Genomic DNA, 27,045 nt, shown 5'->3' on the forward strand with positions numbered 1-27,045 from the left:
GAACACTCGATTACTGTAACTTTTGCATAATTAAATAAATATTTTGCTTTTAATTCATATAATTTAAAATTATTTTCAAACATCTCAATAGTTTTTTTAAGGATTTATCATTCGATACCAAATATGGCAATCAATAAATTACTATTTGGTGATAATATGATTATACATGCATATAGATATATTATATAAGCAAAATTAAATTTTCTAGGGCAAAGAGTTCGAGCTCAGCTGCGGATTAGTAAATATAGTGAAACTGTAAGGGCTCTGTTGACTCCAGAACCCTAAAAAGTGAAATTATAGTGCGACATGAAAGAGTAGAACTTAAATTAAATGGGACTAAACAATTTCCATACAAATTTATTGCCTGTCTGTTGTTTTTTACGTCAAAAATTTGGCAGTTACGAAAAGTGGCGCTCTCATTTATTTTCTACTATTTTATGTCGCACTCAAGGAATTATGTTCAATATATTCAACTGACAATGTTTGCGCGAAGCTCATGGCGAATAAACGTTTTTCCAGAAAATAGTCATTTACAATCGTACACGATACATTGAAGAGGAACCTAAAACTGCAAAAAAAATAATTCTCGTTAACCGAAATTCTGTAAATAAAATAATTCTCGTTCACCGAAACACTGCAAATAAAATAATTTTCGCTAAGCGAAACACTGCAACTAATATAATTCTCGTTAATTGAAACACTACAAATAAAATAATTCTCGCTAGCCGAAATACTGCAAATAAAATAATCCTCGTTAAGTTCAACTTGTAATCAGATTTGCTGTATATGGGCGAATCAACTTTTTGACCGACAGCTTTGAGACTGAGTGCCTCTTGCGTTACCCACACATCACATTGCTCCCAATATAAATAGAAATATAACACAAACATATAGATAGGTACATATATAAATATAACTTAAATAAAAATAAATAAATACCCAACATATAATACAAATAAACAGATATGAATTCGAAATAGAAAAGTAAAGGAAATTAAAGAAGTAGTCAATCGAGAAAAACATAATTACTTAAGTTCTTAGTAAATATTTGCTCTGCATACAATTTTTAAATTTTCCAGCAATCTTGTAAAACAAATGACATCCGGATGACATATAACTTAAAGATATATAAGAAATTAAGAGTATAATGTTCATAAATTTCAAGAACTTTCTAAGACTATTTAGTATTACCTATGTACAGACTTGCAATGTTTCAGATCGAGTGTTCTTAACATTGAATGTGTTAACAAAATAAAAGAAACCTGCAACAATCCTTGACACACAATGAGTAGCGCCAGTGAGTTGACAAATATAGTCCCAAACACACCCACATTTAAGAAAGCCGACCAGCTCCAGCTTTCGTCTGCTGATCACTTTCAACAGGGGTCCTGTCAGACACGCTAAAAGAAAATGCCACGATGTATATGTTACCGAAAACACGCGTTTTTATTGAAATGTGTTTTCCCTTGTTTTAAAACTAGTTTAAAATCCCTTTAAACACCAAAGCATTTTGTGAAAACTAGCTAGGAGGAATTTGCAACTGGAGACGCCTTGTCTGTAATTTTCTGTACAAAGCAGACGCTAATGTATGTAAGAGGCACGTCAAATGTATGTATGTAGCCATGTCAGATAAAAGTCAGTCCATACAATACATCGGCCGAGGGGTAAGCTCTTAAAGGCGACTCCAGTTGTTAAATCCTTCAAGAAAACTAGTTTTGACTAGTGAAAACCAAGGCACTATGCGTAGACTTAATATTATGCTTATTGTGACTGACAGGTAATTACGGAACTCTCCATTGGGTGTGGCCCAACGCGCTCTTAGCCACTTGCCCTGTGTGCATATTTGTTAGTGTGGATCAAATCTTGGAAGCTAAATTTGACCCACTTCCCGATTTCCGGATGAGCTAAAAATTTTCATACATCTGTAAATCGGAGGACAATGCAATATTATAATGACATGGAGCTGATCTGATGTTGGGTACAGCGGCTGGGCATGAAAACGCTGTAATATAACAACGCAAACTAATTGTGGTTGGATTTGTTAGATTTGTCTGGATTACTATTCGTTGCCTGTAGAAAGAAAGGTACCGTCCCCGATAAAAGCTTTTAACAAATGAAATTTTTGGCAAAAAAAATATTATAACTATTATAGATACCGATGTCAAATAATTGTATGCTGCTAAGTTCGAACTACTAATAACGACTAAATATTTCTAAGCTCGCTCTCAAAGCAAAACTATGTTCTATTGACCGCCGCGCCGTCATTCAGACAGCCACACTTAAACAAAATAAAACAAGTCTTTCAGATCAATTCATTTCATTGCATTTATCTCTCCGTTGCACTTGGCATCTTCCGTCGACCACGCAGCAACTCGATGATCCAAGCCACGACTGTAACTACCAGGAAGGCAATCATAATCAGGAACATGATTGTGTAGTCGCTCGTCGCATCGCGGATAGCGCCTGAAAAATAATTAGCAATGTCTTTGTTAGTCAACTTTCTATGTTGCCTGCTATGGTACACATGAGGTGTTATTATTTTTCTTCATGATCCTAGTAGCAAAATTGTTTATACCCAATAAAAAACATTACTTTTAACCTGTTTCAGGCGGAAGCAAGCACTGACAGCTGATCGTTATGGCGCGTGGTTTCTAACTTAATGATTTTCTCGAAACTTGTGTACAAAATATGACTGTATATAATGAACGTGAAACAGAGAGTAAGTTTTATCATTAGCGCCTTATATTAAGGAGGTATAACATGATTCGTGCTCTTCAAAGATAAAGATAGTTTAGGTTCTCTAAATCATTGCCGACTATCATTTTCCAACCAATTTTTCGCCGAATGATCAAGTAACAACTCAACATAATAATTCGTAGTATTTCCCAACGTAACAGTTAACAACTGTACGTTTGGAAAACAACTTAAAAATACACTTTTTAAAACGCAATGTTTTAGATAGCAGAATGACTTTGTAAGTTTAAAACGACATATAAAAAAGTTTATTTTTGTAATCTAATATCGTTCGATGCAAAAAAGTCAGTTCTGGCGCTGTTGGGTCGCAGTTCACCTAAGACGCTCCTCCTCGCTTTCCTCGTCGTCGCACCTATCTTGTCTCTGTCAAATGACTAGACGTTATCGTATTATTATTTTTGAGGCAAATGAATGATTTGGCGAAAAAAATGTATTCCAAATGTTGTACGAGTATGTCGTAATAATATCTACTTAACAATAATTCTACCAAATAAAACGTTTTCATAATGAAAATTTGCCGAATGTTGGTTGCCAAAGCAAATCATCTGTGAAAAGTTGGTTGTCAAGTTTGGGTCAATAAAACTTCGGCGAAAAGGCAGAACACCATAGTTTATTTTTTATGTAGGCATTTTACAATGCGCTTATGAACGACAAATAAAGCTACGCCGACCCTACACCTCTGACTCGAGAAGATTTAAATCCCTCCTAATTTGTAGAAAGGTATCCCAATATGGAACCGGCAAGAAACTTTCGCTGATAAGCTGTTCCTGACAATGACATTTCTATACTTAGATTGTATTAGTACTATCTACTAAAGTCAGTCCAGAAGTGGAAGAAAGTCATCCTTACCAACAGCAGGCCCCATGACCATGGCAAAAGTTCCAAACATTATCATGCTAATGCCCATGGCCGATGGAAACTGCTCAGGCTCCACGGAGTCGGCGACGACCATCGGGTAAAGCACGGCGATGGTGCAGCGAGACACGCCCATGATCGTGATGATGGCTAGCGTCCAGGTGTAGTCTGTGATCCATAGCATTCCTGGAAAGGTTTTATACATTGTCTAGTTCGTCTGTGCAAGCTTTAACTTGCTATGTTTGTATGTGTATATGTTTGTTGGGACATATTTTGCAAGCTAAATTAGACCCACTTCTCAGTATTCGATTGATTTGAAACTTGTAATATGAAGTGTAATATGTAAGTTGGGTGACAATGCAATATTATGGTATCATCCAGATGATCTGATGATGGACACAAGACGTGGCCGTAGGAACTCTGTGACAAAACAACGCAACTTAATTGCATTTGGGTTTTTTTTAATTGAGTCGATAAATATTAGGTGCCTGTTGACAGAGCAGTACCGTCAGCGATAAAAGTTTGTATCAAAAATGAAATTATTGGCAAAAAATAATTAAGAATATCTCCCTGTTAGTTAACTGAGGATTTTGGAGCGTAATTTTAGTTGTTACTTCCATCGGGCCGGAACCGCGTATAATTTTGGCAATTTTGTCTTGCATTAAACATTGTGGAGGAATATTATTTAGGAACAGGATAAACTAATTAGAACCGACATCTGTTTTTGACTAGAGTCCACAATGTGGTCGCGGTGTCAACTTGATGGGGTTGGTTGGCTAGTAAATATACTATTCGATAGGTTTTTGAAAATCACATTAAGGTTTCTAAAAGCGTTGTTTTGATTTAGTATTAACATTTGGAAATAATCACCGCGAAAGTCCAAAATAATGTTTACCCCTCCCTCTAATTTGAATAGGGCGTAAATTAAGATTAAGTATCTTATTGTTAAAAATACTAAAATGCCGCGAAGATACGCTTTTTGCTTGTCAGACTTTTTGTATCGTACGAAGGTACGGAACCCTTCATTATGCGTGGACCGATAAGCACATGACCGTTTTTTATTTTCTATTTTGTTTATATACTTAATTTGATATGGCTGACTTAAAAACATCTCACCTAATTTCGTCAAAATAGCAATTAATAAACCAGCTACATATATGAGATGACTTCCCAGTCGTTTGAGCCAAGAACTCGAAAATATAAGGAAGATTCTCCCCGCAATATCTCCGAAACCTATTAGGGCTAATGCCCATTTGACCTCGTTCTGAAACAAAAAGTACAAATGAAAATACCAGTAAGTAACTAAGAGTCAAGTCAAGTAATGATTCTAATGTATAATATAATATAACGCATGGTTGCAGTTTCCCGTTGCCCCTTGGGCAGTCGAGAAAAAAAAAACTACAATAAAAAGAAATCTACAGGTTAATTAGTGCATTTTAATACCCAAAAAAGACTTTTAAGGAATAATTAAAAAAAAACGAGTGTGCCGGTGTGCCTAGGTCAAAATTTTCTTGAGCTAATTGGGGTGGCGGTTGACGGTGACAGGTCATGACCCTCGTTGTGGGTCATTCCTGATGCAGAGGCTGTCTATCGCGATTCAGCGTGGCAACGCGGTAAACATGATGGGCAGCTTTGCATCTGGGAGGACTAGGGACGGGTTGTTTGACTAGGTTTTGTATTTGTGACTGTTTAAATTTCGTATATTTACATTTGATTTAGTTCAGAGTCCATTTTGATGTATTCATTACGTGAATTTAAATAAATATTTGGCTAACCTTTTTAAAAACATATTTTTGGTTTCAGGTACATACAACATCAAACGACACATCGAATTGTAAGTCAAAACAATGACACGACAAAATAATATAGGCGGTAAAAAAACTTAAAACAGTTTTAAGCTTTGACGAATGCAAGCAACGAAAGAAATGATTTTAGATATGGCCATAGGCCCTCTAGTTAAATTGTGGCAAACAAATAAATAGATTATCTATCTATGCATCTCTGGAGAGGGGTTCCTGTTTCCATTCCTGCGGTGGCAGCATGGTTCTATGCCTGTTACTTTCGCACTTACATACTTGTTAGAACGTGACAGGCATGGTGACAAATGATAAAGAGCCGACCATCTTAGGCCTACTGTTTGTTAAAAGATATCATGTCTAAACAGTAACAATACTCACATTACTCCACTTCAGGTCGTACAAATACTGCGCGAGGAAGTATACGAAAGTGGAGTCAACGAAGATGGAGACGGGTCCCCCAAGGCAGCCGCACGTTAGGGCGAATTTCTTGAATAGTGGCCAATCTAGGAAGTCTTTTATCCACGTACTAAAATTGAAAATGTAAATAGGGTTTATTTCTGTTAAATACTTTCAGTCAGTTTGTTTAACAAATAGTTTTTTTTTATATTCTGCCAGTGAAATTGCTAAAACCCTTTGTGTATGCAGCTGAGGGATACAGCCTTTTTGCTTTTTTTCATCCCAATTGCCCTGTCTTAATATTTGTTATCTCAGAGATTTTTAAGTTCTAATGGTAGAACCTGACCTATCATAAAAAAATTAATATTATCAACAACATTGTATTCGACAATATTGTCGCTTTTTGCTGTTTTAAAGTCCTTGCTAAATTGGTAATTGATCATGAAGCAGCCAAACTTGGATAACTTAAAACTAATCTTAACTGTGTACAGCAAGCATACGAGTAGTAGGTATTTGAATTAAACGAATACGCTCAAGAAACATTCAATTGGATCACTTAAGTTTCCTGTACTTTACATGCAAAGTAATCCTTTTTCAACGCTATTGAATATAATACAGTAGATAGATACATACATCACAATATTTTCAATCGACGATGGCTTGGCTTTCTCTTTCTTTTCATTAAACAAGTCATCTGCGTTTTCGATATCATTTAATTTAACAACAGGAGTTTGCAGAATCTTGTTTTTTAGATCATTTGCGGACATTTCCATCTGTAGCAGTAGCTTTTCTTCTGAAATCAGACAAAACTATGAACTCATATTTTTAAATAGGTAAGTTATGTTGTACATAATTATCAAAATGTGTTGAGTATCTGAATCTTACAGCTTTCTATACAATTACTTAAAGGTTAGTTGGAAGAGATCCCTTATATATAAGGATAAGTTCGCTTATTCATCTGTTACCTCACTAAGTATTATCTCATATTTTGAAGAGTTCAAAAAAGGTCGTCTTATGTGGCTTCATGCGTAGGTGCAATATAGGTAAGTCTACTGTTTTTTGTGAGTATGATTGTGTTTAATTTGAGAAAATTAAAAACATAGTTCTCAGAAAAAAAGTTTAATAAAAACATCCAAATACTAAATAGAAAATTAACTCACCCTGAACATCTTCCAAGACCTCTTTCTTCATGTGCCTGGCCACTGACTGCAGCAACGCTGAAGCCACGATGGTATGCAGATTAATTGCAGAGATGACAATCAGAGTCCCGCGGAACCCGTACTCGGCCATGGACCAGGACACTATTATGGGGGCTACCATTGCTGCTGCCGCTGAAATATGGTTGTTTATATGTCGGCTGCTGATCGTAAGATCAGGCAGATTGTAAAATATCTATCGTGAAACGTGAAAATCTCTGTCTCGTTCCGCGATTCTAAGAAAATTTTAACTTTCCAGCGCAAAGAGCCTTTAAGCTAATAGACCGCGGGCCTAGCATCCCGGGCGAAAACTTTTAAAGTAGCTAAGAGCGATGTGTAATGAACCCTCCTGCCACTCCGTTGCAGGGTTAGGGAACTGTACCCAAATACGTCAAAAATTAAGTAATTGCAGATCGATTGGAACTTAGTCAGAAGAGTTTAGATGCATTGAATATAAAAAATCGTCATCCGGTTATATCGCGCTGAAAAAACCGTCAGCTGGTCATATGAAATTTTGTTTTTTATTCATTGCATCTCAATTGAAGCTTTATCAGGATGCTTTATATTATAGTCTTTCCACTGTGACTAGGCTGGCTAACGATATTATTTATTCACAGTAGAATATAAAATACCATCTGATAAAGTTTCAATCGGGATACGATGACAATTTTTATGCGGGGTTGCTTTCCTCAACTCACCGACGGAGCGGCAGCTGATGTCCACGATGGTTCATTACATAACGCCAAAAACCACTTTTAAGAATTATAGCCCGGTGTGCAATGACCGACGAAATTTGCGCTTGGCTTGCGGTGCATAAGCTGCAGACCCACATAACGAAACTGTATGGGCTGTGTTGACTCCAGAACCTTAGATGTTATTTAATATATTTACCTGACAGTGTTTGCGCGATGCTCATGGCGAATAAACGTTTGTCCAGAAAATATTCGTTTAAGATCGTACATGACACATTGAAGAGGAATCCATATCCGAAAAACTGTAATGTATGGAAAAGAATCGTCGTTATGTTTAAGTTGTAACCGGACTTATAGTGTAAATGTCGTTGACTTATCCAACTGATAAACTTATCCAACTTTTGACTTTGCTATTAAACTACATACTTCTCCTTGATCTTCCGTTAAATAATTACAAAGCTTAATAAGTTTAAATTTTAAGTGCCAACAGTCGTATGAGAACTAAGCTAAATTATAAAAAGCTAAATTATAAGAAGGTCTTGTTTGGACTCGTGTAGTGTATCTAACTTGTGAAATGTTTTAACTAGGGCTATCATTTTGATGTCAACTTTTAGCTGATATCCTGTACTAATTTAACAATAAAAAAAGTACAGGTCAAGGACCTTCGTCGAAAAAAGAGATAAAATGTAAATTTTTGAAGACAATTTTTTTCTATGTTATTATTTCTCGACTGATTGTGTAAAATACGATATTTATGGTTGAAATTGATGCCCTAATTCATAAGCTATCGAATGATTATTATTTTTTAAATATGTGACAAGTAAATGGACAGATAATGGTACATTAACCAAGTGCAGTAGTGTTTGGCACCATAAAACTTTGGAACCCTTCCAATGGTGCATTTTTGAAATGGTTGAGGTATGGGGGGTGATTTGTCGATAAAATTCATCGTATTATACGTGGTTAACGGCTCCACTATACGTGCACAAACACATTGTATATGTGTTAAGTATAAAATAAGTAGTATATGCGAGGTAACAAAATAAAAGGAACCTGCAACAATCCTTGACACACGATGAGCTGCGCCATCGAGTTGACGAATATAGTCCCAAACACGCCCACGTTTAAAAATGCTGCACCCACCAGCGCCAGCTTTCGTCTGCTCATCACTTTCAACAACGGTCCTGCCAGAAACGCTGAAAGGAGATACCGCAGTGTACACATATAATTAAATCTTCATTATTAAAGCAAATACTTAGAATCAACTTCTGCATCTTTTTTACAAACACCAAAGTCAATTTCCCAAGTCAAGTGATTATACTTTCTTGAATATGCTGACAAGCATTACCCCCTTTCGCTATATCCCAAAAATATCTATTTTATGCCAAAAATGCCTTACATCATTTTGAAAAAGAGAGAAATCTCTTCAAACCGCTGGATCGATATCTATCAAACATAGCTAAAAAAACTCGCTTTCACGTAAAATAAAACCGCATCAAAATCGGTCAACCCGTTGGAGAGCTACGATGCCACAAACACACAGACAGACATTGGAGTCAAACATATAACAGTCCTCGTTTTGCCTCGGGGGTTAAAACGGTTCCTAATGACATTTATAGTATTTCAAGTGTTCCTCATTTTTCAACTTTTCTCATACCTACACCCAAGGCCAAAAGTATGGAAACAAGGTTGTTTTCTTTAATATCTCATGTTTCTGTCTATTTTTTTTATAATTGTAACCTAAAATTTACATTAAGCAACCACAAAAGGTTAAAAATACTCGCTAAATATCAAAACATCCTAAAATATTGTCAAAAACATTTTTTTTTTAATTAGGCAAACGTAACATAATTATACTTTTTAATTGCTTTGAAAAATGTTGAACTGGCAAATATCATAGCCACAACTTCAGTAATTAGAGTAATTTACTTTATATATTACATCGCTTTAAAAATCACACTTTTTATTAAAATATACTCTTAATAATCGCCTCTTGCCGAAAGAATATATGTACTACGCACGGGTGGTAACAAAAATAAATAGTAGGGATCCATTTAAAGGCATATTTGGTATCGTGTTTTGATAAGGATAAAGTGGAAGAATTTTTTTTTACGCGAAAAATATATTTTTTAATAAAAAATAAAATATTTGTATTCAGTAGCTTAAAAGAGCGATTTTATTCAGGAGCAAGTCGTCCAAGTCAGCCAACAGTCGTCTCCATATAAATTCCAAAAAATTTTAGCGTCTAAAATATTTAACTTCTACTTTTTCCTAATCAGACCACGATATTAATATGCCCCTTACTTAAATCCCCACAATTTTTTGTTACAACTTGTCGAAATATAGACCATTTAGTTTCTCATTATCAGTGATTTAGGAATACGTAAAAACAAGATGTAGAAAATGTGAAATATACTTGTTTTCTTACCTGAAACTGAGATGGCAAGTGAATTGACTCCTGTCAGCAAACTGATTTCAGTTGCGCCCATCTGCATTTTGGTGAAGAAATCGTTGAATATCATTCCGAAGCATACGCCAAACATTGATGGTGTCAACTGAAATGTTGTGATAAATTGTGAAAGAAACAAGTGTAATTACAAATTATCTATTTACTTTAGTTTTTTCTGGGTTATTTCTTCGATTTATACAAATATTTTGGCATTGAACTATGATTTTCAAATAATATGTACCTAGTTGGAAGTTTTTGGACCACAGTTAAGTGGTTAGGGTAGCGTCAAGGAGGGAACAGTGGCTCGGTAGAAAAAGCCGGGAACAGTGACTCACTTAACCTAATTTCAATATAAGAGAGGGGAGATATTTGGGCGACTGAGCTACTGTTTGAGCTGAGCCACTGTTTTCGCCTTGTCCCTATTGATTTCATGTCACTGTCAGTCCAATGTACTTATATGGGTAAAAATATTGAAATTTACTCCTCGTTTAAACGTAAATGTCCCCCAGTGCTCGACGCTGTCCCAATAGTTGCACCTTTAATATAATAAGAGAGAGGTGACAAACAGGCTTCTATGGGTATTAGACTGTCAAATACTGGGACATTTACCTGATGTATACATAACTGATCATGATCAATTTCAAATAAAGTGAATATCATCGGTGATACAGACTGTACCTTATTGCGATGCTCTAAGTCATGTACCTCATAATCATTAATTCCTTGTCGCTATTCACCTATTCATGCTTTGCTATAAAATCATACTTCAATAAATAAAAAATCTGTTAAGAATTTTTGAGATCGAAAACACGAATATGTGAATATCTACATGGGATTAATGATTTCGAGGTAATAACTAACAAACCGCCAGAAATCTGTGCAGCAACTTATTAAATTTTAAATTGTATTTATGTTTTGAAAGTCGTGTTTTTATTACCCAAATTTTGCAAATCAGCCATTAACTTTGTAACTTATTTATAGTCTGTAGCAAGTTGTATAGATAGGTTTTTAACACCAAAATTGCACTTACGAAATTCACAGAAGCAGCCACCAATATCACATATCCATATCCACCGTCAGGCGGCACCAGCTTGTAGCCCTTTTTCGTCACAAATTCTTCGGAGGTCATGGTAAAATCAGTGCTTCTTTCTTTCTTTTAACGTTTCGGAAAGATTCCAAAATTTTAGAAGTTTTTAATCAATTTCTAGAATGTTTGATTTATCCCCCGTATGGAATAGAGAGATTTTTCCCACTTCTTACTGTTTGAAAAATTTCGCAATTTTGGAATCTCTCCGACAACACATTTATAGCTGTGCAGTCTGCTAAACTAAATTATTTCACTAATTTTTCAGCCGTTTTCTTTGACTCTAGATAAGGAGTATTTTGTTAAGAATCGTAATAAAAGAATATTTGTTTTGTTTAAAACGTATTTAGTTTACGATTGTGTGTAGGATATTTGGGTAATTCGGTGATAAACAGTTTCTGAAGATTACTTTTTTTTTTTATAACGATAGGCAAGCGTTTGACCACGATCTCACCTGATGGTAAGTGATGATGCGGTCTACGGTAGAGCACGCTTACCTATGAGATACCTATTTACCCTAGCCTTGAAGAGACCCAGATTGTACTCATGCGGAAACACAGACTCGGGCAGGGCATTCCACTCCTTGGCAGTTCGCATAAGAAATGTTGAAGCAAAACGCTTCGTGCGTATTTGTGGAATACCTACCATGAAGCGATGCCGGAGTGCCGATTGTCTGGTAGTCCGATGGTGAAATGGGGACGGAGGAATAAGGTTGTTTTTTACTTTCATAATAGTCATTGTTTTGCGTTGGTTTACATTTCACTTTATGATGAAATTTTGTATCGTTTTATCAGCAGAATACATGATTTTTATTGTAAAATGAGTTAATAAATTTCGGTTTTACATAAAAATTACAAATCAGACTCACTGATTACATAACATGAGATCGCTTACAGTTATAAGACCGCTTATTGCTATCTTTACTTACATTGTACTTAAATCAGTTTTCATTTGTGGCGCAATAAACAATGTTTATTTACTTTCAAATTGTTTACTGCTTTATATTATACGATCAATTACATAATTATGTAGGTAATTTAACATTACACATGTCTTTAAGAAACATGTTTCCGCGCTAAACTTTTTAAGGGTATTTAAATAAATTAAATTTACTCATGGAACTCCAAAAAATATCACGGGATTGTATCAGTCACTGACTGAGTATCACGGTCATTACAGGGGTATTTATGTAGGTACTTATATATTTTTCACCATATTACCATTGAATAAGATGCAAAATATGTATATATCTGTATGTAAACCACATACATGGTATCTCGACCGAAAACAGTTTATTGTATTAGGAAAGATATTTCGATTAATCCTAATTACAAGTAACAATGACAAGGCATTAAATACAGATTTGTAACGTGTTTTTTTTTTATTATCAAGTGTTATATAAAAATTGCGCTGGTAAGTAAATAAAACATGTTACAATCAGATAAGTAAGATAATATAAAATATATAAGATAACCATTTATTTCATTTCAATCTTAGTTGGTAAATACGGTTGGTAAGCGGTGGTGGCCGAGTGGATATGACGTCCGACTTTCAATCCGGAGGTCGTGGGTTCAAATCCTGGCTCGTACCAATGAGTTTTTCGGAACTTATGTACGAAATGTCATTTGATATTTACCACTAGCTTTTCGGTGAAGGAAAACATCGTGAGGAAACCTGCACACATCTGCGAAGAAATTCAAAGGTGTATGTGAAGTTCCCAATCCGCATTGGGCTAGCGTGGGGACTATAGCCCGAGCCCTCTTGCACATGAGAGGAGGCCTGTGCCCAGCAGTGGGACGTATATAGGCTGAATTATTATTATTATTTACATTTCTTTATAATTCTCAGTATTCTGGGAATACTGGCTTAATGGAAAACACGGGCCAAAGCCAAGTGCACCCCATATTAGGTTATTATTAGTAAATACATAGTGGTCGAGTACTCCTATTAGGTATGAAGTACCTGTGTCAGGAAACCTCGCGCTTCTAGATTTATTAAAAATCTATATTAATGAAATTAACATTTTAAGTTTATAATGAATTTACAAATTGATAAAAATTACATTTGATTATTTATTATATATTCTTAAAATTATTTAAGAATTACGATTTAGCATCTGAAACATCAGAATTCAATTTAAGTGTTGTCGGGTAATTTCGATTACTATAGAATTTCGAGTAGTTTCGATAATGGACTCTAATGCGATGGAATTATTTTTGATTTTCGGATGTTCCCGACATTTTGAAGTATTCAAAATTGCCCGCACACTTAATTCAGTCACGAATGAAGTGTTTTCTAGCAGCGAGCACTGGAGTAAGTGTTACAAAAAATATTTATTGCCAATTCATAGAAAAACAAAACATATATACAAAAAATGTGGTGGTCTTTATCACCAAAGAGCTCTATCAGACAAGCTCAGAGCAAGCTTACATTCAAAAGCAAGTTGCGTAAGCACTTATTTGAAAACATTCGTGACTAAATGTTTGCGTGATATCTCACACTAATAGGTACATAATTATTATATATATATGTATCTTTATTTATATATATTGAATATATATTTGTGTAAGTATAGTATCATAGTAGTCTCGACTTGTGTCTATTTCCATATCAACTTTTTACAATCCTGCACCAAACTAACTATTTCTGTTTAGCCCAATGATTGACTGGTAGAGAATGCCTCAAGGCGTTAAGTCCGCCATTTGTACTCTTTTTGTACATTTGTGCAATAAAGTTTAAACAAACAAACAAAGAGCTATAACCGTACCATGAGTTGACACTTGACGTTTAGGTATGTTAGCGAATGCGTAAACTCGATCGTAATCAATCTCGCTCGCACTAATGGATTTATTAGATAGAAGGAATGCGTTCAAGTTCACGCAGTAAAGTGTACAATGCCAACTCGTGGTAACCGCGCTAATCTTAACGAAACAAACATAATATCCGATTGTGTAATGTACTCCATGTCTAGGTTGACTCAAGAAACAACGTAAAGGTTTTAAAACTGCCGCAAATGCGCACATACACTATTAATATTATTCCGAATCATAAAGAGTAATTGACAACATTTCAAAATTTTCAATATCCCTAAATCGAAAACCATTTCGAGAGGGGCTCCTGTAGATTAGAAAAAATAAATTTCATATATTTTTTACGAATTTTTGTATTCAAAATCTCTAAAAATAGTTAAAACGGAAATTGACGTCACCCAGCTCCTTCAGTTCTGCCACTACAAGCAAAAAAATGACTTCCGATTGGGTTGACATTGTCATTGTCATTGAAAACGGGATGAAAACTATGGAGTGTGGAATTAAGAGGAGTGGCATCTCTTATGGTAGAACTGTTGCAAAAGTGTCCAGCTGTCAGCTATAAATAATAGTTCCAAATCTCTCCAGAGTAGCGTTAGAGTAGCTAAGAACCTAGGCGTTATTGACGAAGTGAATTGCGCTGTCTATGATTTGATTTTTTTGTTCAAGTACTCTAGGTATTGTAGCGCCACCTATTTAAAGTTTTTTGATGACACTTTTTGGTACATGGAGATTTCGTTCCTTATCTCCACCTTCCGTAATGAAAACCATCGTTTGACTTGAGTTTTGACGTTTGTGACACTTTTTAATTTGTGATTTTATTTTTAACGTTTGAGGTTATGTCACTCACACTGTTGTCTATGCTCAAACGTAAATTAATTCAACGTTTTTTCCAGTGTATGAAACAGATCCGTGACGTCACGATTTTCACAAATGACGTTTGTTACATACGCCTTTTTGTTTCAAGTAACAATAGAAATAGATTTTATGACCAAAATATAGGACTTACGCAAAATAAAAAAAATACGCGTACCTTAAATTAGTGCGTTCTTTCGATGTAGACAATAATAAGTAGCACTTAAAAATATGAAATGTTGTCAATTAGACATTATTCGCGTATTGATTGATACTGTATATCACCAAAAACATAGAGAAATAAGTAAGCATAAAGTGCACACTCCATACTCGTACATACATTTTACGAAAACGCTTTTATTTTCGTAGTCGACATCTAGCGTCAAGTATCGCTTTTATTTATCAGTACCGCTACTTGACACTAGATGTCACTAGTGTCACGACTGACGAAAAGTGTATTGCTCAACAATTTACAACACAACAACAACACACAACAATGACAAAACAAGGAACAACAAGAAAGCAACAAGGAAGGGACAAGTGGAGCTGAAATAGATTGCCAGTTAATCCGGTCATACGTAGTATTAGCTGAAAATTGTCGAGCATTAGACTTTTCGTTCGTCGCGACATCTACATGTCAAATAGCAGAGTAGTACTGATAAATCCACTACTTGACGCTAAATGTCGACTACAAAGTAAAAAACGTTTTGGTAAGAAAACTGATGTGATGTATGGAGTGAGAACTCTAGGCTTACTTATTTCTCTATGCCAAAGATTATTTAGTATGTCAAAGTATTGTAAATTTTGTAGTACTATATTTACTACCGTCTTTCGGCACAGGACTAAAACTTTAAAAATAACATATGGCTATTTGATCTATGTTCTTTCACTGATATGTGTTAAATAACAAACGGTGTCGCCATCTACCGAGTATAGGCCAAATGTATATCGACATCTATTCGGGCATAATTTTTTCTTGATTTTTCAAAGCACGTTTTTTTCTTAGACTTATTTTATCCGGAGTTTTATATAATATATCTTTGATGCCATTATACTAGACCTATCAGTACAAATAAATATTATATTTATCGGTGTCTAAAACACAGCACAAGGTTTATAGAACTTACTCTGAATGTTAGACAATTTGTGTAAAAAAATCCTATAATATTTTAATATTTATTAATTATTTCGTTGTTTCTCTTGCTTCTGACGTCTCCAGTCTCGAAACATCTCCATTGCCCAGGCCACAGTAGAGGTAGTGAAGATTGCGATCAAGATCGAAAACATGATGGTATAGTTTTTTGTTGCGTCGCGAATGGCGCCTGTAGGACACGAATAGATTTAGTATATTAAAAGATGAAGGGCAAGGTTTCCGTTACATACAATGTTTGATTGTGGCATTTGCAGCTAACGCTCTGAACCTCTATTAAGATATCTTTAATAAGAAATTGGGACGTCCCAATTTTTCGAGTGGACTTGTGACTGGAGTATTTGCCTAAACGGCCTGATTCGAATTTTAATATACGTAAAAATTTACTCTAGATACGATATGGATGGGATATGTCAGTGTCAAAAGTGACGTTTCTTCAAACAAAAGTGTCACTTTTCACAATGACATATCCGAGTCATATAGTGTCTAAAGCTAATTATTGACGTATTTTAAAATTCGAATCAGGCCGTGACGCTCAGGGCGAGCAGTATGTTCTTGTCTCTATTCTATATGTATTCCTTACGGGATTACTATGTAGAGAGAGAGAGAGGTGGTACTGCTATGTACATATAACTTTGGAAACAGGTCAAACTTTTCATATTTTTTTAGTAATTGTAACAAATAATAATAATAATAATAATAATAGTTCTTTATTTACAGGTAAACACCCATTTCTAATCATTATGTACAATGTAAAAAAAAAATACAGAATACAATACAATACAAATAATGTAAGCAAATATGAATTTTACTTGGCCACATTCCTAAAATACCTAAGTCATTGACATATATGTTTGGACGGGCCTTACGGGCAATAAGAATGGGGCCAGTACAGCGGCGGCGGTATCACGTACACGAATTCGAGCCAATCGTGCAGTCTAACGCCAGAACGTGATTGGTTGATGAGTTCGCATCACGCGCGCCATTTCGTGAGTGACACCCATGAACTAGTACTATTCTTAGTGCCCGTAAGGCCCGTCCTTAGATATATGTCAATGACCTAAGTTCAATGTCAGGATAATGGGTAATGAATGACTTACCTGGCAATACTGGAGTTAGCAAGTGGCAGGGGTAAGCGGAAGCTAAAGAGAGTGTAATACAGACTCGTTCACTTGGATTCGGTAAGTCAAAGAGACGACATATTGATAGTAACGGGTTGAGCATAGTTAAAGAGGCGCCTCCATTTTATACTTAGAGCAATTAGATATATTTATAAAATATAAAAAACTATTTCAATAATATATAATATAATAGTTTGATTTGTGTATATTTAAATGATATATTGCATTAGATGTCATATACTACCTATGGAAAAAGCGGATTTGAGGCCTTTAACTTACGCGGCTAATGCACTGAACCTTTAGGCTACCCAGTGGCAGTGATTTAATTAAAACGGCTCCCGCTGTCGTAAATACCCACAACATAATCTATTTAATTACCTATAATGGGCCCACAGCAGATACTGACAACTCCATAGATGGCCATACTGAGGCCGAAGGCCGAGGGAAACTGCTCTGGCTTGACCTGGTCAGACACCACCAATGCGAACATTACTACGATGATGCAGCGAGAGATGCCCATCACAGCGAGGCATATAAGGATCTCGGTGTAGTCGGAAATCCAGAGCATGGCTGAAAAATAAACTATTTTGAGAAGAATTACATATTAAAATTTGAAACTTTTGCGTTTTGAGCTCATATTGACTTAAATATTGACTATAATTAACATATGGGTGGTTTGAAAATGTGATGCTACCCCAATTTTTTTCATAGACGTTTCGTCGGGTAGTTACACAAATGTTTTGATGTTTTGCTGGGACATTTGCTATTATTAGATCCCGTCTGTAGCGAATTTATTTTATTACCTTTATTTACCGACGTTTTTAATCATTTTTTCAACACACTTGCTCAAAACGACGTTTTTATTCCACCGATTTTTGGCTCATAATCTTAGATATTAAACACGCGTGCTTTTTCGGTATTTTATAACACTCGTGCTTTTTCATTATATTATCCGACTGTATTAAGAAGGTAACTGATTGCTAATAATATGCATGGAAACGGAGCCTTCCTAATTTGGTCGAGTAATACATTTTTTAAACCAACTATAAGGTTTCAAATGTTAGTTCAAAGAGGTTTTATCACACCCAACATTATGAATAAACATAACATTTTATTGATTTGATCTCCATCCGTCGAATAGAAATACGAAAATACGTTTGTCGATTTCATTCGCGCCTTTGCCTTGCGCGCGCATTGGAATCGTGCATAAAAAAAATAACGCGCCAGCCATTTTCCGTAATTGTCATAAAATTGGAATTGTTTTGCATGTTTTAGTTTATATATTGACGAAAATGTCATTTTAAAGCATTGAAAATGAAGAACATATAAAATTTACGCTGCCAGTAATATTAATAGAGGCAAGAGCCGAGAACGATAGCCTTTAACCATCAAAATCGGGTGAAAAATAATTGGCGGCATATGAAACTTTTATTAAATGGAAAATCAGCAAAAACGTTCAGTCTTTCTTGGAAAACTAGCGAATAAGTGCCTACAAGCTCAGCACGCTTTGGTGCAATTATTCGAGATTAAAACTGTAGGGTCTGTAGGTAAGCCACCATTTTGAAAATTAAACTTTGAACCTAACCCTACGGCAGGACCTTAACCATAATTCCAACTCAACACTGTTAAATGACAATTAATAAACCTTATTGTAGTATAGGTAAGGTCTATCGAAGGTTATTAACGCTGCCTCCACTGCGGCAGAGATGAGAGGAGACGTGTGGGAATCAACCAATAGCATTGGTTGTAAACTAGTTAGTTAGATAGTTAGTCTACAACCATTGTGCCTATTTTGCGTGAAACGAGGTAGCGCTATTGTAACCACCCCAGCTCCTGCACAAACCTCGCAAAGTCTTCAGATTGCTAACTGACTCCTTTAGTGTGCACGGAGTCCCTAGGTATTTGCTCCTGTTTGCAGTCTAGGAGAATGAGTTTTGTTGTTTTCTCTTCTTCCATGCACGCTCTGCACGTGGGGCTGTCTGTTTTACCCACATTGTGTATGTGTTTGTTTATTGTGTTGTGTCCTATAATTAATCTTACTATTTTACGTAGTTGGCGTCTAGGTATTTTCAGTAGTATTTTGTTGAGCTTGTAGTTCAGTTTGGTAAAATATCCTTGGTCTGCCTGCGTGTGTCCATTTGATTTCAGTACTTATTTTGCAGTTATCTGTTATGTGGCTCTAGCTGGTTGTGTATGTAAGTTGTAAATTAAATACAAATCCAGCGCAGCGGAGAAGAGATTGGTTCACTTTCACAATTTTTACACATTATTAAATCATAGAAACGGGACTTAATCTCGTATTAAGTTTTAAATTAACCTCCGAAGTTTCGAGGTCGGCGTAGTGGGTGGGTCTTCTCCGACTTTCTAAGTCCCGTTTCTATTAGTTAACCTTTCCTATGCGCCTGTCAAAAGTTTGCCATTTATTTAGCAACGACATCTTCATGTTTTAAGTTGATTTTGGTTGAATATGTATTTAGAGCAGATCTGCTTCTAAGCATACCAAAGGTTAATAATAATGCGGTTGATAGCAGAACGTCTCCACTCATCTCTGCTCATCACCTTTTCAGTGTGTTCAGCGTTAAGAGTGTTTCTATTAATACTTATGGGCTCACCAATTCTAGTAGCCGTGGCAATGATCAATCCAACCAAATATATGAAGCGGTTGCTCAGCAGCTTGAGCCATTTACTGAAGATTATCAGAAATAATCTGGTTGCCAGATCCCCGAAGGCGATAAGAGCAAAACACCATTTCACTTGGTTCTGGAACATCAGACAAAGAACGTTAAAGGAATTTGAACTTTGAGCCACTCTTTGTCACATTGACAACAATATGAGATTTCAAGCGGCGATCATACTGATTATCACTCTAACAAGGTACGAAGCGGCACATTAATAAAAAATCTTGATTGAAGAGTAATCTTTCTCAACATTGCCTTAAAAATATGATAAAAAACCGGCGCACTTGCGTGTCAAACCAGGTATAATGAAGGGATCCGTACATTTGGTTTTAATTTTAACTTCCTAAGTAGCGGCTTGCAAAATACACCTGGCCCTGGTACGCTTCAGGCCTTCCGGAAACGTAGTTTCCGAGTAAAATTGACGAGTAAAAACAGACAGACGGACATAACGAAACTATAATGGTTTAATTTTGCCATTTGGACAACGGAACCCTAAAAAGTGATATTCGACCTAAGATTATGAATTTTAGCAAGAACGTAATTGAAAAAAAACATGAAAAGGATATCTTGGAGGTCTGCCATCTGGGGCGGATACTACTCCTACTAGTCTACCACAAAACCAAAGTCAAAGTACTAACATCGTTCCAATCGAAAGCATACAAAGCCTGTGCGAGGTTAAACATGAACATGATGTCCGCGAACATGGCCGCTGGTGCGCCGAGGCAGCAGCTCGTCGGCCCGTACTTCTTCACCATCTCCCAGTCCAGTATGGTTTTCATCGTCGCAAACGTACTGTCAAGGAACAAATTAGGATACTTAGCGAGAATCTGTGTGGATGTTAGTAGGATCAGTCACAAAAGCATTCGACAGGTCGTCTCATACAAATGCATTTTATTTTGTGTATTAGAACTTTTTTGAAAGACGTTGATTATTTTTATTGCCACGAATAAAGCTAAATTTAGCGTACATGAGACGAGCTTTATTGACTCCGTTACTTTTCTGCAATATCTTATCCCTCAAAACGACCTATAGGGCTAATATGGTCGGCTCTTTATCACTTGTCACTATGTCTGTCACGTTCTAACAAGTTTATAAGTGCGAAAGTGACGCATGGCATGACAGGTGATAAAAATGCGACCATGATACCGCTGCTGGATCTTGTAAATTTTACTGGCGTTTTGGTCCTGTAAAATGAAAAGTTGTTGAACAAATCGTAACTATAAAACTAATATTTAGTCGAATAAACATGTTTTGACACAATTTTCGAAGATCTTGCAGTAAAGGCGTGCAGTCGGTGCTCCGTGAAGACGACCCTGGAAAATTTGATCAAAACATGTCGAGCGTTTATTCAACTTAATAATATAAACTGTTCAAAACCGAGTATATTTTTGAACCACTCTAGTGAGTCACAACGTTCTATTTTGTATGGAATATTTCTTATCATTTCTTTGATAATTGATATTTCTGGGGTCATGGAATCTATTACGCCTTAACGCCTTTTATCCTTATATTGATAGTATCGATACCAACGTTCTCTGCTATTTTAGTTAGTACATCTGAAATCAATGCTGTATAAGAGTAGTAATGCCTGGCACTCTTTTCTTCAATGTAGGTACCTGCTGCGTGCATTCTCGTCGTTTTCATCCGGTTGAGATGTGTCTTCATCTTTCTCCAATAATGTTTTATATTCTGAAAGAAAAACACAGGCGCTTCTAAAGCTTATACAATCATTGAAACTGTTAAAGTGCCTTTCCTCTAAGGCAGAGATAAGCGGAGATGAGACATGCCCCGCGATTTTCCAAATGACCACGAAACAAATTAATGGACGCCTATTTCCGCCTAGGCCTGCAAGGCCTGGACCAAGACCAAGGGGCATCAGCAACCTGGAAATGGTTTTGAGATGTAAAAGCCCCTCCCCTCATGTTTCCAAGTGCCTAGGGGCCCTAGAACTATAAATCCGGATCTGGACGCTAGCCGCTTCTTTTTTCCGGAAGCGACCAATTCGTTAGGATTTTGGTGAACCTAGCATCTCTTTGCCTAGCAACACGTCCTAACCCGCCCAATACCATACGTATAATCTTGGTAATCATGTACCCTGCATGGAGTACCCGATGATTCGTTGGGTGGACATTCAGAAGATTGCGGGTCACTTCTGGATGAGATTAGCTTAAGACCCGGACGGGTGACGTATTCGAAGAGAGGCTTATGCTCAGCAGTGGGCAACGGGAGGCTAAAATGGTCTTGATAATGATCAATGGGCGATAAAAGGAAGAATAACGTACCCGAATCAGTGATCTCCACCTTCTTCATATGCCAGGCTACGGGCTGCATCAGCATCCCAGCCACGTAACTCTGCATGCCGACGGCCGATATGACGATCAGCGTGCACTGGTACCCGTGCTCGGCCATAGTCCACGATACAATCATCGGCGCCACCATTCCTGCGGCGGCTGCAACCCAAGTTTTTTTTATGATATAGGAGGCAAACGAGGAGACAAATCGCCTGATGGCGAATGAAGTTGTCAAAATAAGGCCCTATTTTTATTCTGCTGTCGATTTCTGTGGTGGCCGAGTGGATCTGACGTTTGACTCTCTATCCGGAGGTCGCGGGTTCAATTTCTGACTCGTAACGTACGGAATATCATTTGATATTTACCACTAGCTTATCGGTGAATGAAAACATCGCGAGGAAAACAAACTAGTTTTGATCCTTACCTGCCACACTTTGAACAATGCCGGTGGATAGCAACCGCTTGTCGATAAAATAGTCGTTTATACATGTACACGACACAGTATAAAGTAATCCTATACCTATAACCTGAAAAAGAAATTAAATGATCTTAATATTTTTGTACTGCTCTCTTACGACTGGATCCAAAATAAAGGATCAATTAAAATTTTCATAAAATCAATAATAAGATGGATCGATGGAGGTGTAAAGTCTCTCCATGTGTCAAAATGAAATTTATACTAAATACATAAATCGCGTCTAGATTATTATAACCACGCCATCCAATATTTATGCTACAACAGAAATTTTTGAATATCTACAGTTTGTAAATATTTTGACAAAGTTTTTAAAGTATCTAACTAAAGTGTTTGGTGTGTTTTGGATAGAAGTAAATTGGATTTTTATTTACTTAAGGTCGATGTGGGGAATATCGACAAAGTCAGAGGGAACAACTTCGCACTTTCTGCTTCATCCACCTTCTGTAAGTTAGTAAAAACGCAAGAATCAGAATCAACGTAAGAGCTTTTAGACAGTTTTACTTGATAGATGGTCTTCTCCACATAGACCTTACATATATGATTTTTGAATGTATACATTAAATATTAAAAACCTGTAAAAGTCCTTGACAGAAAATAAACAGCGCTTGCGTGTTGACGAACACAGTTCCGAACATTCCCGAGTTGTAGAAAGTAGCACCTACGAGGGCCAGCTTGCGTCTGCTCATGATTTTCAGTAGCGGCCCTGTCATGAAACCTGAAATCCATAATGAACTATAGGTTCACCACTTAAATGTTGAGTGGTGCAGGGGTAAAAAGGGGTCGGGGTGTAGTGTCAGCGCTCATTTCGGTGTAAGCCACGCTCGCTCAACTGTTTCGCTTCACGTTTCCGTTCACATACCTAGGGAAGTAGGGACATGTCTCACTTAAACAGTAGGTCTACAATAATAGGTACACATTTTACAACAAACACTATAATTAACTGTCGACAAACTCTAGTGTCATTGGGTAGACGGGTAGGAGCATTGTCTCCAAGACGGTGAGGGCCTACAGATTAAGGTTAAAAAAGTGGCCCAACACATGCTATGTGACATGCTGAGCATCTGTTAATTTGTTTATTTTTATTTCATATTACTTCCACACTTTATCGATACAGAGTTCGCTAATACGAACCCTTGGTTTTTTCAAAATGACTTGGACCAAAGGGAATTTGAAATAGAGGTGGATTGTCAAAGAAAACTTTGTAAATACGTAAATTTATTGCCATCTTTCGACACATAGGTAATTTAAGCTTTTAGAACGCTATTTGACTTTGATCCTCATTCTTTCAATGGTATGTTTTAAATTTGTTAAATATCAAAAACTGGCGCCATCTTACCGGGTGCCATCTCTCGAAACGAGGCCGCCATACCTTTGGACTTTTATCTAATAGATGTAATTTAACATATATCAGTGAAAGAATAAGGATCAAAGTCAAATGGCGTTCTAAAAGTTGTAATCGTGTGTCGAAAGATGGCAGTAAATTTACTGTGGCTACAAAGTTTTCTTTGACAATCCACCTCTATTTATAATTTTCCTTGGTTGTACTAACCGGAGAATGCCATGCCCACCGCCCTGATCCCCGTCAGCACACTGATGCCCGTGGTGCCGATGCCCAGTTTGATGAAGAAGTCATTGTAAATCATTCCGAAACATACGTAAAACATTGTAGATGAGACCTGAAACATTATGTGTTTTTATATCTGTAGTATTTCTGTATTATTTACGGTTGTTTAAATTAAATTTGGCTTGAATATTACACAACACATAAGGAAGTGTAGACATGCAAAGGTAGTTTAGCAAATGTTATAAACTTATAAGCTTCGACGGTGCGGGTGTTAAATCATATCTTTAAAGATATAAGTTCACGAATTCATACATTAATGTATCTTTTCTTTTCAGGTAACCAACAATACCACGCCGAGATGTAAGTTAAAGAAAACCTGCGGTTAATTCTCCTTCCGACCAAGTTACGGAAAAGGGGTAACTTTTAACAGAAAAAGAACCAACCTCACAAAATGGCACACGGATGGATCTAAGAAAGGCAATGATGTAGGATGTGGGAACTATGGATGGGAAGTTCAGAGCTAGCGTCAACATGGGTAAACTCTTTCAGGCCAGGCCAGCTTTCTTCCAGGCCGAAGTCTTCACCATTATTATTATTATACACATTAACTCAGATAACCAGGCTGTTACTGACACTAGAATCCCTAGTAGAGTCAAATTCAATTATAGCAATAGAACACTGACAGGACCCTCAAGTTCAACAAACACTTAGAATAGAATAGAATAGAATAGAATTTGTTTTATTCATAAACACACAAACAGCAATAGACAGACATAAAAGAGAACATAGTGAGAGTAAAATGTCACGAAATGGCCCCATCTCAGCATGTTGCTGGCGACTTCCAGCGCTGATCTTCCGATGAGACCATCGAGTGCGAAATAATCACGGAAGGTAACAGAAAAAAGGAAAGAAACATAAAATAAACATGACGAACATACTTAACACTAAGTTTAAATAAAATTGCACGGACGAAACGAACGTATCAGTCTGTACCGGTCCGGTCGGATCGTATCGTGGCGCGGCATTAAGGGTGCGTAACTAGCGCCAGGTCAGCGGTAGCTACACGAATTAAATCCAGTGACAGATTTGACAAACAATAATAAGATGAAACTCATAATCTTAGCTTCAACAAATGAGAAAGAAACAAGACGCGGCGTGCAGGTTCTGCCAGGAATCAGAGGAGACAAAGCACATCCTCTGTTCTTTTGGACTGCTAACGTCAAATACATGATTTCTTTTTCAAAAACTAAAAAATTGCGTTAGATCTTCTTAAAACATTGAAGTATTTCCGTCTTCTTTAGAATCCCATCATCATATTAGGACAAAAAATTAATATTCCACATAGATTCGGCTTTTACGGAAATTGTTAATAAACTTCCTGATAGTATCATTATTTAGCTGGTGCATTATCTAGAATTTAAGAGAAAATTAACGAAGTGGCTTCAAGAACACTGTTTTTATTCAGTAAAGGAATACATGGAAATAAGATTTTTATAAATAAGGATTAGATAAGTAGATTTTACTTTTTGAGCATTTGCATCGGCTGAATATTATGACTATGTTTTATATCATGTTACACCTTGTCCTGTCAAATAATTTAATTTCAGTACCATTTCGTACCTTTCCACAGTAACGATCAACATGAGAGTCGCTAGGGACCTCATACTATTGCCACTGTGATCTTCGAAATGGTACGGAAATTAAACTCCTTGACCATACCTATGTATTCTTGCAAAAAAGTTTCTTTTTTATTTGATAAATCGGGATACAATACAATACAGTACAAATACTCTTCATTGCAATGAAGGAAGTAAAAGAAAATAAGTAAAAACTGGAGATAAGTCTTTTGTGGTTTAAAAAATATCGAAAAAAGAAACGCCAGAACTTACCAAGTTCAGAGAAGACGCCACCAAAATCCAATAACCATATCCACCATCCGGAGGCACTTTCTTATATCTTTTCTTTCTTGCTTCGTGGACCGCCATCTCACCGTTTCTTTACTGGTATTTCAAATTAAAAACCTCAATATTTTACAGTAAAAAATTTAAAATTATGGTCGTTTTGTAGCTGTTCTATGAATTTGAAACTTTTGACACGCAAGGCAGTAAAATTTGCTTTGAACGGAACTTACGTCTTTTCAACCGAAGTTTTGGGTAAGGACAAAAGAGATACTTATTTAACAGATTGGGCTCTAAGCTAGAAAAGTCACTTTAGTTAATCTGTATTGTATCCCCGACCAAGAACAACAGAGATTAAACATTACCCGCTCTTTTACCGTCGCAAAGCAAACACTAACACCGAACGCACACAATCACAATAATCTGGCAACTTTTATATCATTTGAATGGTTATTTAAAAACCTCTACTAAAAAACTTCTTTACGATACACTTAATGGCCAATAATAGCAGTTGCCAGTAGTAGCAGCTGTAATGTATAATATGCATCCAAATCTTGACTATCAAAGTAAGATATAACTCATCAGATTCAACTACATCCTAGCGTCGTTGACGTCTCGAGCCTACTACGAAGGATCGACTGCTGCTTGCTAGGAGCAGCGCGTGACGAACTAGAATCAATTATTTATTATCTATAATCGATATATTGAACTGTTTAAATCAATAAATTTAACCCTCTCTGGTGCAAATCTGCGATTAACAGGCCAATTCGAACGTATACAATAATTTTATTGAGTCGTGTTTTTATTGTTTGTCTATCTTGGACAAGTACCAGCGAAATACACGATGAACCCGACTACATGGATTAGATAATATGTCAGTGTCAAAAGTGACCTTTGTGTTTCAAGAAACGTCACAATTGACACACATATCTAATCCATATCGTATCTTTAGAAAATGTTTCACGTATCTTAAAGTTT

At 36.3% G+C, this 27,045-nt stretch overlaps 1 protein-coding gene across 1 annotated transcript; it reads right to left on the minus strand.

Moving 5' to 3' along the window:
* Positions 1–2,292: 2,292 nt before the first annotated feature.
* On the minus strand, positions 2,293–26,571 carry LOC133518644 (uncharacterized). Its single transcript, XM_061852325.1, has 19 exons — positions 26,059–26,571; positions 24,155–24,281; positions 23,178–23,320; positions 22,552–22,654; positions 22,119–22,286; positions 21,453–21,525; positions 20,475–20,628; positions 19,771–19,918; positions 17,537–17,728; positions 16,070–16,209; positions 10,121–10,247; positions 8,746–8,888; positions 7,892–7,994; positions 6,965–7,135; positions 6,438–6,597; positions 5,787–5,934; positions 4,726–4,915; positions 3,604–3,795; positions 2,293–2,463 (listed from the first exon to the last, which is right to left on the minus strand). The coding sequence occupies exons 1-19, from the start codon at positions 26,152–26,154 to the stop codon at positions 2,327–2,329; spliced, it is 2,715 nt and encodes a 904-aa protein (XP_061708309.1). The 5' UTR covers positions 26,155–26,571; the 3' UTR covers positions 2,293–2,326.
* Between the last annotated feature and the right edge of the window lie 474 nt (positions 26,572–27,045).

This window comes from Cydia pomonella, chromosome 6 (assembly GCF_033807575.1).
Source record: "Cydia pomonella isolate Wapato2018A chromosome 6, ilCydPomo1, whole genome shotgun sequence".
In the NCBI taxonomy this organism is placed as follows: Eukaryota; Metazoa; Arthropoda; class Insecta; order Lepidoptera; family Tortricidae; genus Cydia; species Cydia pomonella.